We start from the raw sequence: 16,785 nt of genomic DNA, 5'->3' as shown, positions 1-16,785 counted from the left end.
ATTAATATCCACTTTCACAACTGCTTGTACTTTTGACTACTGTATTAGATTCCTAGAAGTAGGATTCTATCGAAGGGAATAGAAGTTTTGGGGAGGTTTTGATACATATTTTTGTTTCTTGTTTTCAATATATTGTTTGCACCAATATACACGCCCACTGGCAAAATATAAAACTATCTTACCATACCATCCCTTGCATGAAGTGCATGTGAAAATGGATCTTAATGTTTTAAGTGATTTGACTGCTAGTGAGACTGAAATCCCTTTGTGTATTAGCCTTTTGTATTTCCTCTCCCTTAAGAACTATCACTTCATGTTTTTGACTCATTTAATTAGGGAGTGATTGAAAAGTATGCGTTGGACTTTAGAATATTCGGTTTGACAATTGAATGTTCCCTGGAAATGTGTGGTTTAATTAAATAGTAATATCTTGTTAATTGTCAGCAGTGGCACAAGGAACTGATGTCAGGAGAAAGTTCTCTTCAACCCAGGACAGTTCATCTAACTTAGCTCTACACTGATGGCTTGTCACTATCTCAGCACTGTTGCCCTTGTGTTTTTTAGGGCTCTTGATCCAGAAAGGTTTTTTTCATTCTTATAAATAAAAAAGTAAATGTATGTTTATAATCTGGAGGGTTATAGTAGTAGATTGCATTCACTTTTTAAATTTTTGCCCATGAATTTTTATACTATTTTCATGTGTGTAGGTTATTGTAGTTTGAGGATTGCCTCATTTTTGTTTTATTGTAAAGAGCATATACCTTTGCAATGTCAATCCACTGTTAATTTATCTCTGTTTCTCTTTGCGATGTATGGAAAGAATAGAGAAAACAGGGTTGAGCATTATGACTCCAGGGGAAGGATTTAGTAAAGATGGCTATGTAGTGTGTCTCTGAACAATATTTGTAAAACACTTAATCAATCCAAAGGGCCTGCATCCTACAAGGGCTTCACGTGGTACTGCTCCTCTGCTTATAATAGGTGATTTTGAAGAGAATGACAATATTAAAGATCTTGGTCACCTGACCAAAAAGTGTTCTAATAATTCCTTCTCCCTTTCTATTGATACAGCCTGTGTTCAATCTTATGAGAGAAAGCTTGTCCCTGTGCCATGATAGAGTTACACTTTATTTATCAGCAGAGGGAACTGCTATTTGATTGTTTCTTCTTTTTGTCTCACCTGATAGTACTTTAATTACCTGTATACCTACAAAATGCCTGGGGACATCAAGAACTGGGTGGATGCTCATATGAACTGTGAAGACATTGCTATGAATTTCCTAGTGGCTAATGTCACAGGGAAAGCTGTCATCAAGGTAGGAGACGTCCTTGTCCAGCTCTGCCACTAACTTACTTTGTGATCTTCAGCAAGTCTCTTTTCTCTGAGCCAAGAAGTTCTCGTAACTATAAACCAAGTATTGGAGTAGCTGAATGCTAAGCTTCCTTTTCACTTTTTTTTTTAAAGATTTTATTTATTTATTTTTAGACAGAGGGGAAGGGAGGGAGGAGAAGGAGAGAAACATCAATGTGTGGTTGCCTTTCACATGCGCCCAACCTGGGGCCTGGCCCACAACCCAGGCATGTGCCCTGACTGGGAATTGAACCAGTGACCCTTTGGTTCGCAGGCCGGTGCTCAGTCCACTGAGCCACACCAGCCAGGACACTCCCTTTTCATGTTTGATGAGTCAATGATTGACTCTCACATTGTAAAATTGAAGGGTAGGCTTTGATAATTTAAACATGTTTTTTAAATATAGTTACTTTAGTTGCTGTTTTTAAACTTCAGTATCAGAGATAAAGGCTGTGATGGCCCATCTACAAATCATGTTTTTCAAAATATTAATTTTATTCTCAAAGTTGATTTGGAATCTAGTTGTTAGCTAAAGGATACAGTATACGTCATTCTTGAGGTAGCCAGTCTTTTTTTATAGACATGAAGAAGGTAGTAGTACACTTTGTACAATTAAAACTGAAGTCCTAAATCTTGTTTTTGAATATCAATTTCCAGGTATTAAAAATTACCTATCCTATAATATAGTAAAGACCCGATGGGGATGGATACCTACTTTCGAAATGTAGATTTTGCTCCAATTCAGTCCCTAGCTATGTAGGGAGAGCACACACTTCTTATGTGTGGGATCATCCTGACCTTTCTTCCTCCTGGAGGTGGGGCTCCATGCATGACAGTGGGCGCCACTTCTAGGCCAGAGTCCTAGTGCTGCGATCTCCCTCTCCTGGACGCTTATATTGGAAGCATGCGGTGACATTCCCAACTGACTCCTTGTACTATTAATTGATGAGAGAAGCCAAATTAAACCAGAGTGACCGAGGAAAGAGGAAAAGTCACTATCTGTGCTCTCCAAACCCAACCCAGTTCTCACCCTATCCCCCAGCTCCCTAAGTAACCCCATGGACAGCTTACTGCAAGGGAAATTAATGAATGTAAATTGTGAAACTCATTTTAAAGGACGCTTATCTCCAGATTGGCTTTTTGACCTGCTTCGAGTTGTTTTCAGCTGTGCTTGCTTATTCTGGACAGCGGTTCCTGCTGTCCTGTGCTTTTTAACCTTGCTTTTTATCTAGCTTTCTCCTCTCCTGTCCCTCTGCTGTTTGCTTATCTTCGCTAGGTTAGGATAGCAGCTTCCCTTGAGTTTGCTAGAAGATCGTTGGAAGTTGAAGGTTTGGGACCGTAGGGGGAGAGTCAGGGGAAAGGATTCAGAGGATGAGGGACCATTGGACTTTCTTTTTCTGATTCAAGGGAATTGCAAAATAACCTGGCATCTTCAAGAGCCTGGTGCTGCTCATAGCGTTTGCCATGAGCTGGAAGAAGGAGAAAGAGCGCCTGTTGGAACTAAGGTTACGGTGAAAGTTATGGGAAGCTGTATTTCATCGCCCTTATGGCTGCAAGAACAAATGGTGTTTATACAAGGACCTTGGCAGTGAGAAAACAGTCATTAAACAGGAATTAAGGAGCTTGTCATCACCACTTCTTTCCAGTTACAGAAGGCAAAAGCCCTCCAAGCCTTTTTTATTGGGCCCTTGTGAGTTCTGCCGTTGGCTGAGCCAGACAGAACTGAAGGCAGGAATGGTGAGGTGCGTGTGCGTGTGCGTGTACAGAGGGAAAGGCATCTCCGCTAATGGAACAGAAGCGTGCAGAGTGGTGTCACAAGCACGATTTTATTGTCTTTGGCACTGACAACCAGGTGTATTTTTGTGCTCCTCTGGCAGGTAACACCGCGAAAGAAATTCAAGTGTCCTGAGTGCACAGCCATTGATGGACTTTCACTAGACCAGACACACATGGTCGAGAGGTGAGTGAGCCTCTTACCAAAAGTCTGCCCCAGCTTGTGATCCCCATTTCCTGCCTTGGGCCTGTTTATGGCACTTTTTTTGAAATACAAGGACAGCAGCTGGTAGCCATAGTCACCTCCTCTTGCACTGTGGGAATTGGATTAGTTCAAGCCCAGGTCACCCAGAGAATTAATTTGGAATGCTACTCACTCAATTTGTAATGGCTGGAAGGGTCTTAAAAATATAGCTGGCCTTAAGCTCCAGAAGCCAGATTCTCCATTTAGACTAAGCAGTTAACCATCCACAGTCATTTGAGTGGAAGCTAGTTAATTCCAAGGAAATACTGGATTGTTTTTCAGGGTAATATCTCCATGTTACAGTGAAAGTTTGATCAGAAGGAATGAAACCAAACCCACCAGAGACAAATTACCTTTGCTGGCACTACTGAAACACCTACCAAGAACAGAATTGAAAGCCCAGCTCTTTACATTACAGAGAGAAGGGAGCAGGAGAGCTCTGAAATACTCCCTTTATTTCTATTCATTCAGTTCCTCAACAAGCACACCTTTGTGTGGAGTGTAGCACCAGGCCTTGTAGATGAGTATAAAAGGAGTGGAAACGCATGTCTTCCCTTAAGACCACTCTAATCTTAGAGTAGACCTAGTAGTTCTCACTTGTAACCCAAAGGTTCCCGAGCTTCGAATCTCTTGAATCAAACCCAATTCTTCCTAAAGGCAGCTCCTATGCAAGACAGCAAGCGCTCACATCCAGCGGCGCTGTTGTCAAGGGACCAGAATTCATTCTGAATGTCAGAGTAGCTTTGTAGAGTGAGATATCTAGTTCAAGTTTCCACAGGTCTCATATGCTTCTATTTGCAGCATTCATTTCTGAAACTTATCAACCATATTAAAATCCTTTAAGCCTGGAGGGTTTGTTTTTTTTTTTTTTTTTTTGTACAGAAAGTTGTTTCTTTTCAGTTGGCCTGGATTCTTCAATAATGCTTTCTTTCTTCTTACTCTTCTTACTATTACTCTCTAAATAATCTCTGTTTCTTTCATATATAGATATCTTAACCAAATGACATGACTTTTACCAACTGTCAATGTGAAATATTACATTATTGTGATTCTGGAACTATCTGTCACTAGTATCATCAATATCATACTGTGAAGGGCAGTGACAGTTGCTGTCATAGCTCATTTGGAAGAGAGGCCCCAAGTGCAGTTCCGTTGGAGTACGTGAAATTGTTATTTGAACCTCCCACTATTCTCTGTGTTTGGGGAGAATTTATGGCATTAAGCAATTGGTTATTGATTGGGCTGAGTTAAACTAACGGTGTTATATGGTCCAAGAGATAAATTTCAGGGAGAAAAGTTGACCTAATAATGGCCTTGAAGCTCATGCGAAGGCTAAACAGCTCCTCTCTAGCTCCACTGAGATCATCAGGAAAGTAAAAAGACTTAAAATGCAGTGAGAGAGAGTTGAGTTAGGTATATTTCTTACTAAACACTGAAGGGGGTAACAAAGGAAGATGTGGAGGCTTCCTATTGGAAAGAGGCTTTTGAAAACAGAATAGGCACCTTACCAGAGGTAACCCAAAGCTGTATGTGATAAGTACCATCAGGGAGACTCAAAATGTTATAACCGATCAGAGGAAAGAGGAGTGATTTCTTGCTGGGTTGATGTTTTAGGAATAATTTTGTAAAAGACATAGCATTTGAAGTGAGCCTTCACAGGTCCTTAGGATCCCAGCTGATGATATGCTGGGCAGGAAGAGGAGGTCGTAGGCAGGGGAAACTGTGTGTGTGTGTGTGTGATCGGAGGTGCCGATCAGCAAGTTCAAGGTGTATTTGACAGGCAGTTAAGAAGTTCAGTTTGGCTAGAGCATAGAGTTCTGGCTTGTTAGAACCAAACTGCCTTGAATCCTCAGTTAAGGAACGAGCCTAAATGGTTTTCTTCAGGTTCTGGTAAGCCATGGGAGGTTTTTGAATGGGGGGTAGCTTTTTTTTCCCCTCTATATTTCCAATCTGTTCTTTACATACTACAGGGGAGTAGCTTGATCTAATTTTGAGATTAATTTGGAAGTAGGGCATAGGATGGAATAAAGATAAAGAGATTGAAGAAAGAACACTTAGAAGGCTTGAACTAAGTTGAGTGTGGAGAGGAAGGAATGAATTAAATTGCAAGATATTCTCTCCGCGCCGCCCCCCCCCCAAAAAAAGATGTGCTTATTTCCAGCTGGATAGGTATGGGAAGGTTATGGAGAAGGAGTCAAGAGAGATAACTTCTAGATTTCTAATCAGGAAGAATCCTAGTACCTTTAACAATGTAAATAATAGAGTTAGAAGGAGACACTAATTAGGGGAGGCAGTGGGGTGCATAGTGCTACCTTTAACAGTATAATTGATGAGGACAGGAAGAGACTTCAGTCAGAGGTGAAGCTGGAGAGCAGTAAGGATGTGATTCGGGGGTTTTGCCCTCTGTATATGCAGGTGTAACTGTGGGGCAAGCAGTTGGAAGTGTGGAACTAGAACTCTAGAAAGAAGATTAAAGTGATACTTGGAAGACATCTGCCCAGAGATGGCAGTTGACTAAAGAAAGGCCAAGGGCAGAGTCTCGAGAAATTCTGACATTTAGGAGACAGACAGAGTAACTGGCAACAGAGATGAGACCACTGGGGAGGCCAGGAGAGAGCCAGGCATTACAGTGCCCAGAGCAGGGGAGGGACAGGGGACCTGCAGCCTGGGAAAACGTCTTTTGTGACTTTGAAAAAAATAACATCATAGACGGTGGGGCTCCAGGGTATAGAGTGTGAGTCTGTGGTGAGGAAGTAGGGTTAGTGAATTTAGACTACCTTTTTGAGAAATTTGATAGGGAATTGGTCTTGAAATCAGTGAGAAACTGGGAGTGAAGCTATCCAGTCTTTAATCTGGGTCAATGAATCATTAAATAAGGCACTCAGATTGGGAGGGAAGAAGACATGATTTAAGCCATCTTCTGTAGACCAAGAGATGGAGTTCGAACTGTAGAATTGTTCATTTGTGTTATTTTTGTAATGATTCCCTTTGCAGAATACACATTTTGCACACAATAATGAAAGGATTTAACCACATATGACCTTATGACCTTATGTTGGGTTTTGTGGTTCAGTAAGCTTATTTATTCTGTCTTTGGGTTCTAGAATTAGAAATCTCAGTTGTGCAGGAAAGTGGCTTTTACTACCCTATATCCATTTCCAGGATCTCCTGTTATTTCTTTAAGAACCAGGACAGTTTGTTACTGCTCATTTCAACCAATAGCTTTAGTAAGGTCAAGGCAATATGACAGACACTGTTGATTTAAGAAAAAGAACATAGAATTTTGATTGAGGCCAGTCTTTGTTCAAATTAAAAGTTTGCCACTTGTTAGCTGTCTGACTTAAGGATATTGACTTACCTTATCTAAACTTGAATATTTTCGTCTCCTAAAATGGGGATGTTAATTATTATCAAATTACAGTGTCTATTCATTGATTCAACAAATATTTATTGAGCATCTCTGTACCAAACGCTGTATTATATGCTGGTGACTAAAGTAATAATACACGAAAGCTTGTAGCACAGTGCCTGGCAGAATTCGTTTCCTTCCCAGTTTCCCCCACATTAGCCCTAAAGGCCCCTGGTTACTTTAGGTAATTGTATGTGTTTGAAAGGAAAACAGAAAACCATTAGACCTTTCTCCCGGCCCCAGATACTTCCAGACTTTAGAGATAGATATTGGCAGTTCTTAGCCTGTTTACAGTCAATTAGCAAACCAACCCAGGGGACAGTTTCAGGCAGGGTAGCTGGACGCCTTACAGAGCAACTCAGGTGGGCCAGCGGTAGCAAGCCAGACTTCTCATCTCTCCTAACCCGTTTTCCAACCCAGATCCCGGTGTGAAAAGAGAGTAGGAAACACTGCCGGTCCCTGGCAGGGGAGTTCAGGACCTTCACCATCCAGAGCAGCCCAGCCACTTCTCCAGTGCAGGCTGTGTGGGGAGAAAGAAGTACTCACTAAACCCGGGTTAGCCAGGGGCAGCTGTCAACAAGTCAGGCTGGCCGGAGCCCCGTGGCCTCTTGCCTGTGGCCCAGCCCTGTTGGCAGATCCAGTTACAGAGGAGACATTGTCCTCAGTACTTTCCAGGGGGCCCTGGAGCCTCTCTGCTTTGCCAAGAGCCATGATTCTTCTTTAGTACCTACTCGCTGGTCCCTGAGCTGGGCACAGCTGGGCTTTCTTGGCCAGAATCTACAGGCGTAAGAACTGGAAACTGGGAACATCGGCACATGATTACAGGCAGAACAACTGTCAAAACTAAGACCTTGGAGGAGTTTGGCTTTGCCACTGCCTTGACCCCAGTATTTGAGGAGAGGGAAGCTGTTGTCCAATGCTCACTTCATGCCATTTTGTTGAAACTCCTTAGTCTTTTTCCCTATCTGTGTTCAATTTGGAACCTCTTGAGTCTCCAAAGACTGCCAGCGGGAGGGCAGCTCCTCCCTGCCCCTTCCGGTCGGTCGAGTGAGAAGCGCAGGGGCTGTGTTACCAGCGCGCAGGCGCGGTATGAAGCCCCACCCACCACTCTCCAGCCCTTGTCCTTGGCCAGTTTGCTGACCCTCTCTGTCCTGATTCCTCAGCCGGCATCAGGAAGCTACCGTAAACCCAACCCTTGGGCGCATGCAGGGGGATACTTTAAGGAATCAGTAAGATCATGTACGTAAATTATTGGGCATGGAATTGGTCCTCAACGGTTGTTAATTTCCAGCCCCTCCCCCTTGGACCCTAGAATTGTGTTAATAAATAAATGTGTATCATCTCATAATTAAGACTTTAGCCTTAGGAGCCAGAATGCCTGGGTTTGGCCCTGCCGCTTACTAGTCACTTGATGTTTGGACATGCTACTTAGCCTCTCTGTGTCTCGGTCTTCCCAGTGTAAAATGGGAACAATAGTAGGACCTACCCCATAGGGTGCCTGTGAGGATGAAATGGGTTACTAGTGATATAAAGCACTCTTAACACAGTATTAGCTATTGATTTGTGGTGTTGGTGGACACGATGCTATTAGCTACAAGTGGAATCCTAACACATTTTTCTAGAACATAATGACCAAGAGAAAAGAAATGAAATGACTGGCTTCTTTATGAATTGGTTTCTTCCTAAAGTTCAAAGTACTCAAGTAAAAACTTGTTGATTAAGACAATTTTGAAACAAAGCCCACAATACCTCTGAGGGCAGACGAGACTTCTGGTCCACGTCTTGAAATTCAGCCCTTTCTTGGTAAATGGTTCTGCCTCTGATTAGGTCGTTCTTATTGTAGCTCTCGGGTGCCACGGGCCTAACTGAGGAGAGTGTACTGACCTTTCTGAAATCCATCCTTGGGCTCCCCTTATCTTCAAAAGCGGTGTTTACAGGCCTGTGACTCCCCTCTGGCCTGATGCTGAAGTGTCCTCATTACCCAGCTGTCACAGTCGGTTGGCCTGATTGACCAGAACCACTTCCCGCCAAGGTGCCTGACCTGCTCACCTCCCAGGAGGTTGCTCACCAGGCTTGGGGGGAGGGGCAGGGGCGGGACCCCACTCTCCTCCTCCAGCAGTGCTGAGCTGCTCTGTCACCAACTAGGTTGTTGGCTGCTGGTTCTGACACGAAAGTGGCTCAAATCATGGAAGCTGTTCTGTGTGAACTTCAGCTTTCATAGAAGAGCTTGTGGGAATCAACTGACAGTTCCCAGAGATTGCCGCTTATAGGCCTCCAGCAAATGTCGGTTGAATGGACGGAGTGTTCATTGTTTGGAATTGAGGTTCACCACCCCCATTAGGTTCTTTCGCCTTCCGTTGCTCCATGTGTAAGAGCCCTCTCTGTGGCTGATGAACGTCAGTAAGCTAAAGCTCAGATCCAAGTGGCTTTCTCCTCCCCACCCCAACCCCGCCCCGTTTGCCTTCTCTTCAGCTGGCAGAGATGGGGTTAAGAATCGTTGGCAGCTAATCCACCTTGGTTTGAGGCCTGCTTGTACTGATCTGGAAGAATGACTGGAATTTAAGGGGGAGGGGAAGAGAGATCTGACCTCTGCAGGCCCTCCAGACAGCATTCCCTGCTCACTTTCCCCCCGCTGAACTAAGTCAGAGTACCGCCCCCCTCAGCCCCCCTCAGCCCCCATCGCTTCTTGTATCCACACCCTTACAACCTTTTTAAGAACCTGGGAGCAGGCTGCGGATATTTGGATTTCTTCTGTTGATGTTGAACATCATGTATTTCGCTCTCATCTCTCAGCCTCTTGAACATTTTCTCTTTTTCCCCCACCCCCATCCTTCTTATCTGCTCAACGACCCCCCTCCTTCCCCAACCCCGCAGGTCTGAGTGCATCAACAAGTTTGCTTCAGTCTTCGGGACAATGCCTCTGAAGGTGGTGGAGCACCGAGCTGACCCTGTCCTCTACAAAGACGACTTCCCCGAGAAACTGAAGAGCTTCCCCAACATCGGCAGCTTATAAACCCGCCACAGGTGGAGGTCTGAATATCAGGCTTGAACAAAGGACGAGAACACGGCCTCCCCAGCATGGGTGATACCAGGGTGGGGACTTGAGGGTGGAAGAGTGACATGCCGGACTCTGCCGTCTACCCCCCTGACCTACTTTCTCAAGAACAGGGACCTCAAGAGGCTGCCTAAGCCCCTCGAGCTCTGCACCCCCTGTTCTAGTGTCCCCTACGGCCTCCGATGGCTGCTTGAGTGCCAGGTGGGAGCCTTGGTGGCTCCAGGTTTACATCCAGCTCAGGCTCCCTAGTTCCCAGTTCTGGCATCACAGTCCGAAAGGAAACTTCCCTGACTGGAAAGCTGCTGAGGAGAGGAACCTGCAGCCCATTTGAGATGTGGGGAATCATGGAAAAGATATCCATGTCTCACTTACAGTTATTTCACATCAGTGAGTTCTTGGGAGGAAAAGCCAAGCCCAGAATTTGGAGCAAAATCCAATCATAGTGGGATTTTCCATGCAGCGTGGGGTAAAAGTATGTTTACAGTTGTTTGCGGGGAAAGTAATACAATAATTAATTAATAATAATACAAGGATAAACTCTGTTTCCGTACTCCCAGCTGTGAACCTACTTCTGCCCCACCCAGTGTGCCTGGGGCCTGCGGTGCTAGCCTTGTGCACAGAAGGGCATCGACTGCCGTTGTGGGACCCTGTGCACCCCATGAGGTATTCCTGTTTGGTTTGGCTTTTTTGATATGATTAAAATGATTTTTTATTCCTTTTTCTACTATGTCTAAAACATTGATTATCGGTCGTCTACGGAGCTTCTTTCTTCTTTCGTGTATTTAACTCCTTCTCCTGGCCTTAGCTCCCGTCTCCTGCCCGTGTCTTCCCAGACTGTCTTGCACCCTGTGTTGTCAAGCAGAGTAAGATCCCCGAACTAAACATTCTAAAAGAAGACGTGTCCCAAAACCTCCAAAGGTTTTGTTTGTTCCCTCATTGGGTCCAGTCAATCTTTTGTAGGTATTCTCAGGGAGAAACAGAGGGCCCCTAATAGCCAAACACTGAGTTGCTCTAGCAAGTACGTGTTGTAAAAGTTGAGGGAGATGTGACCCCACCCCAAGGGGATGCCAAAATTTCCCTCATTCTTTTGGTATAAACGTAACATTAGCCAGGGAGGCTCTGGCTAATGTTAAATGCTGCTATAACAACTGCTTTGCAATAGTTGCTGGTATATTTAAATCGTTAAATTTCAGCATTTAGTAATACTGCACATGTGTGAATTATACCTCTTTAAGCCCAGTTGATGAACAAATCTACTCTGGCAAATGTTAGATGTTATGGATTCAAAACAGATTTATCTGGCTCTAATATTAAGATTAGCCACAGTTTGGGCTTTAGCCATAACATACGTCCCCAGAACACAAACTACATAACAATTTGCCTGGAATATGGATATAATTACTGAAGCCTAGTTGTGTGCCAGTCGAAGTCACTAATACACCTCCCATTGTTCTGTTGAGTGACGTGAAGGTGAGCGGTTATTATGCTGTAGTTTTTAAACTTGTCATTTTAACAAGAATCACTTCACATGTGTTCCGACAGATTTTGAGAGGTCAAAGAAAAATTTCAAAACTAGTCAAACTGGAAGTGCAAATCCTGAGGGCTTCAGCTTTCACGTTAAGGCATGATAGAACCGTGGGCTGTTATAGGTAAAAGGGCCAAGGGACCATCTCATTCGCTTCATTCATTTTGCACAGGCAGACCCTGAAGCTGTGACTCGTTCAACATAGTACAGCTGCAAATACAGGTGCTTAATAAGTACTTTTGGTGTAGTTAATTATATACTAGTCATTAGGGTGCATGGGAAGGTATTTCGGTCTCATATTCCTAATACTGGGGATGGTATGACCGAAACCAACAGTGATTTTTTCTGTCACCCAGACACCAGTAGCTGACACAAACTGAGGGCTTCCAACCTTCGGGGGGGTTCTCAAGCTTGTTTTCAAATTTGGGGCAGGTAGATGGGGGAGAGCCTCACGTTAAGTCCCTGCTCCAAGCCAAGAGCTGGGCTGCTGGTGTTTACGTCTGCGTTTACGTCCCGGTGCTCTCGCCTCGGCCTGGCTCCCTCAGCTGCGTCTGCCCTCATCACGTCTCCGAACGCGCCGTGCTGCCGGGGCAGCTGGTTTCTCACCCAGGCCTCCCTCCCAGAGGGCTCAGTTTTTCTTCTTTTTTCCCCACACCTTATTAGCCCCTTGATTTTGGAAGGGGAACTCTTCTTTTTTTAAAAAAATACTATTTTATTGACTACGTTATAACAGTTGTCCTGATTTTTTCCCCTTTGCCCCCCTCCACCCAGCACCCCCCACTCCCTCTGGCAGTCCTCCCACCCTTGTTCGTGTTCATGGGTCAAGTGTGTGTAAGTTCTTTAGCTACTCCATTTCCTGAACTGTACTTTACAACCCTGTGACTGTTCTGGAACTATCTATTTGTACTTCTTAATCCCCTCACCTGGAAGAGGAACTCTCTAATCTGAGATCATTGGGAGCCCCCGGAGAACTGTATTAATGTGATTTGATCACCTTCTTAGGAATCATTGGCTTCCTATGGGTATTAAAACTCCATTAGGAGTACCTCACTACCCCCAGAAATATTGGGGGGTTAGAGCTCATGTCATAGCATAAAAGAACTTCTATTACAGAATGAGTATTATATCCAAGGCACTTGAGATTAACCGCCACGTTTCTCTGCTGTGAACAGACAGGTTGTATGGGTCACGGGGAAATTCAGGACAGGAATAGGACGGAGACCGTGATTGGGGGATTCAGAGGGGACTAGCACCTCCACCCCCTTGTTGGTGTATCTCTGAGCTGCTCCCCAGCAAGCCTCACCCAGCAGCCTGGGTCGGGATCATCTGCCCTTGGGATGCCATGGGGCCTGGTTTCAGAAGCGGAACAATAATGCTAATTAAAATGTCATGTCCTGGCCACAGCAGACAGCAGCTGGTTTTAGATTAAGAAATCTTTTTAAAGAAATTGCATCCTACCGGCCTGCACGGAAGATCGACCTGAGCTGGCCCTGGCCCAGATGTGTGCGCTCAGCCGCTCGCCTGGCCCCTCAGAGGGGCCCACTTGGGACACAAGGTTAGGGAGAGGGTTTTGCGGGCTAACACTGGGTAGCTGGTAATGTTCTCAGCTCATGGATTTTACCGAGCCTCACACATGTTTAGGCAGGAACCTCCTTTGCTGGAAAAATGAAAGAGGAAAATGCCAATTTTTGTTCTCAGAACTGCTGGTCCTTTCCTGCGGATGATGCCATACTGTCTCCCCTTCTTACTGGGCGTCCCCCAAAAAACTTACTTGTGAGCGTCATGACGTTCAAAACCCCAGCGACTCTGGCTTCTCTGCCAGAGCCTTATGCGCTTCCAGCTGGGCTTCAGACTTGTGGTTCTCAGGGCATAGTTTCTCTGCTGCCTTTGGAAACAGTGACCATCACACTGGCCTGTGTCGATTAGGACTGGGAGAGACAAGCTGCCTCTCTGCTCTCATTCGCCGAAGGAGTGGATACAGTGCCCGGATTTCTGCTGCTTCTTAGGATGGTAGTCTCTGATTGGGGTGTGGAAGTTTCTGGCCACAGGTTATACAGGTAGGACTACTGGGTTAAAATCCCAGACCCTTTGATGGTTTTCGGCCAAGGTAGAATTAAGAATTAGATAAAGCGGAGGCTGGGCTTGGGAAGTGGTGACACTCTTCCTGGCTCCTCAGCTGAGGGGAAAGGTTGGGATGTTGGAAGGTTCCCATCAGCCACCCATTCTGAGCCTGGTGGGTTTCTTTAGCTTTGGGGACAGTAGCTTCTTTTTGGGTACGCTGCTTTTTCCATTTCTCTTGGCCCAGGTAACCCGTTGCAGCAGTAGAAGCCGCAGCGGGCTGTTCGCCAAGCAGCCCTGGCGCAGAGAGGCAGAGACAGAGCACTAAACTGGCCCCAGGCCTCTCCCAGCCGCTTCCTGAGGAGCAGTCCTGGCAGCAGTGCTAACCATACTGGCAGGCAGCTGCCATCCAGGAAGGCTCTGGAAGCCACTGGAGCTTTCCACTGCGGGGCCTGGAGGCACATGAAACCTGTGGGGCCTGTCCTCTCACCTCACCCCAGAGCTCTGTTCCAGGCCCTGGGGCTCCCATCCTAGGCCAGCATTTGCTCTCACCATTTTCAACTTCTGAGCAAACTCCAGAAAAGCGTTTGGCCCCACGATGCCAACCATGGCTACTCTGACCATCCAAACAGCCTTCAGTGAGCTGCTCCTGGCGTGAAAAGTGAGGCAGGCAGGACTCCACCTCTATGTAAGGTCCCCCTGCCCCAGGACAGTGCATTCTAAGCTCAACTCACAGCCCCTCTTCCACCTCTACTAAACAGGCTCTCGGGATCCCCAGCTTCAGGCTTTGTGACTTCAGGTTGCTGGGGAGGATGCGCGGGTGTGTATGGCAAGCTTGTGCCATGATTTCAATGTCAGGCTCACCATTGCTGGCAAGGCAGGGGAGGCGACGGGAGAGTTTGACCTCCTCTCCCAGCTTTCCTGGCCTCTTTCCCTTTCAAGCAAACGGTCAGTGGCCATCACCTGTGTCTGGCATTTTGTTTTCTCAAATACTCAGCCTTTTTTCAGGATAGAACTTTTTCTTCTTCTCCTAACTAGTTGGGCCTCTGATTGCGTTTCTTCCCAGTCCCCCTAAAGAACTCAGGCTGTCAGGTGGAAGACAAGGAAAGGCCTGGGTGGTTTTCGAGAGCGACCAGGCAGCTGCCTCTGCTAGAACTTCCCTCAGCAAAGTGCCCTTTGTCTACACGGGAGGGGTGTCCAGCCCACAGCCCGCCCAGGGTGACTATGAATGCGGCCCAACACAAAATCATAAATTTACTTAAAACCTTTTTTTTGGTCATCAGTTTTCATTAGTGTTTGTGTATTTAATATGTATCCCAAGCCAACTCTTCTTCCGGTGTGGCCCAGAGACACCAAAAGGCTGGACACCCCTGGTACAGCCTCTCGGTAGCTACACATGGGTGAGAGCTGCGACAGAGCAGGGACTGGAGCCTGTCCGTCTTAGACCCAGGCCACCAGCCGGTGTGCGTCACCGTGTAGAGCCTTGCCTTCAACTTAACATTTTTCAACTTCACCATGGTGTGGAATTTATATGCATTCAGTAGAAACCATACTTCACGTTTTGAATGCTCTTTTCCCAGGCTAGCGGTAGGCAGGACCACACTGCCATGTGATGCTGGGCGACAGCGAGCGGATTTGGCCCTACTGTAGGCTATTGTCTGTTCTGAGCTCGTTTAAGGTAGGCTAGGCTAAGCTACGATAGTTGGTAGGTTAGGTGTATTGAATGCATTTTTGACTTAACGATATTTTCAGCTCCCTGTGGGTTTGTCAGAACGTAACCCCATTGTAAGTCAAAGATCATCCACATGTCTATTTGGGCTTTTATGTGTAGTTGCCAATGTATATCATTAGCGCCTAAACCCAGGGATGAACTCAGTGAATGTCTCGTTTTCCAGTAATCACAGCTGAAGAACAGCCAACGAATCACTGATCCAGGGGAGGTAAGAGCATTTATTCAGTCATTCAGCTTTTCTAATTGCTCGCTCATTCATCAGAATATACTCTTTGCAAGGCTCTGTGCTGGATCTAGGCGGCAGAATTGAACAGGACACGGTCCTGATCTCAAGGCGCTCTGATTCGAGTGGCAGCCCTTGAGCTCTGTACGGAGGTGTGAGCCCCTTAGCGGCCTAGGACCCCACACACATAAGTTTTGGTCCCAGCTGTGAATGAGTATTCATTAACACCATCTTTTTCGGTGCCTGGAGGATGCAAGGATTTCTTCACTTCCTCTTCTCATAGCGCCTTCCCGTGAGTTGCACCCTTGCCCTTCCTTGGCCTTGACGGAGTCTGCTACCATGCCTTAGCTTCCTCTACCAGGAGTGGTTGATGAGATGTACTGATGTATCAGATCGCTTCTACGTCTCTTAACCAGGGCCTTTGCCAGATTGTACCTGATGATGCTGGCAGCCAGCCCTCTTCCGGCCCCTATTTCTGTTACCAGAGAGCTTGGGGGTCTGGATCCTATCTGGCCGCGTCAGGGCGGATTACCGAATGAGCAGTCCTTGTGCCCCAGTCCCTTTCCTGTGCTATAAATAAGCCCCATGTTTATTTTCTTATGTTATTGAAAGGAGAACTTGGGATTTGGGCCTCTTGACGAGTCAGGAGAGCGTCCATCCGGTGCCTGGGGAGGGCCCTGCCTGCCGGGCTGCTGTCTGAAGCTATTTGGAGTCCTCCCCCTATGTTTTGGATGTGGCTTAATTTCAATAGTAAGGGCTGTACACAGCCCTGTATCTGCTGATTTTCAGGTTTCAGCTTTCTTCCAGCCTCACTGCCTGCTTAGAAGTGAAGTTGTGTTTCTCATTAAGGGGATAACAGCCACAATTGAGGTAATTAACGAAAATGGTGCATTGGTCGCAGCAGCTCCTATAGGATTTCCCATAGTCTTTCTCTAGTAGATCCTGAGGGGCTTACCTTCGTCTCCGTCCTCCTGACTGCGCTGCACCCAGCCTCTGTCCTTGCTTTCTGGATAGAGTCCCAATCACTCCTCTCCTAACAGCCTCAAGCCTTGTTCTTGTTACGGGTTTTGGTTTGATATATTGGCAGCTTGGCTAAATGAGGACTCCATTAACTCCATCTTCTCCAGTGCCTGGGAGATGCAAGGATTTTTTTCCCTCTCTCTTCCCATAGCACCTTCCAGTTCCCAGTTGTACCTTGACCCTTTTGTAGAAGTTATGAGGAAAATGGTCCATTAATAGCTGAGTGTTGCCCCTTTGGTCTCGTGGCTCCACCATCTCAATGCAGAGGGTGACCGGAATCTGACAGCCCAGTGCAGTGTATTATGTGCTGTATGGAAGTCTGGAAATTTGGAAATGCTCCAAGTCAGAACTTCCTGAGAAGTGACTTCTGGCTTCCTCAGGTTTTGAGAACGCAT

General features: G+C 46.0%; 1 protein-coding gene across 2 annotated transcripts in view; it reads left to right on the top strand.

The window, feature by feature from the left end:
• The window catches only part of EXT2 (exostosin glycosyltransferase 2), a 134,610-nt gene extending 124,095 nt beyond the window's left edge, over positions 1-10,515 (top strand). For both annotated transcript variants that reach the window (XM_054587121.1, XM_054587122.1), the window contains exons 12-14: positions 1,188-1,316; positions 3,229-3,311; positions 9,652-10,515. In XM_054587121.1, the coding sequence (XP_054443096.1) occupies positions 1,188-1,316; positions 3,229-3,311; positions 9,652-9,790 (351 nt within the window). In that variant the 3' untranslated portion in view covers positions 9,791-10,515. The remainder of the gene's footprint in view (positions 1-1,187; positions 1,317-3,228; positions 3,312-9,651) is intronic.
• Positions 10,516-16,785: the final 6,270 nt, after the last annotated feature.

The sequence above is a fragment of the Pteronotus mesoamericanus genome, unplaced genomic scaffold, assembly GCF_021234165.1.
Source record: "Pteronotus mesoamericanus isolate MK-2021 breed Mesoamerican mustached bat unplaced genomic scaffold, CSHL_Meso_final scaffold_1066, whole genome shotgun sequence".
NCBI classification, from domain to species: domain Eukaryota; kingdom Metazoa; phylum Chordata; class Mammalia; order Chiroptera; family Mormoopidae; genus Pteronotus; species Pteronotus mesoamericanus.
The sequence above is the reverse complement of the archived record's forward strand: the minus strand, read 5'-3'. Positions and strand labels throughout refer to the sequence as shown.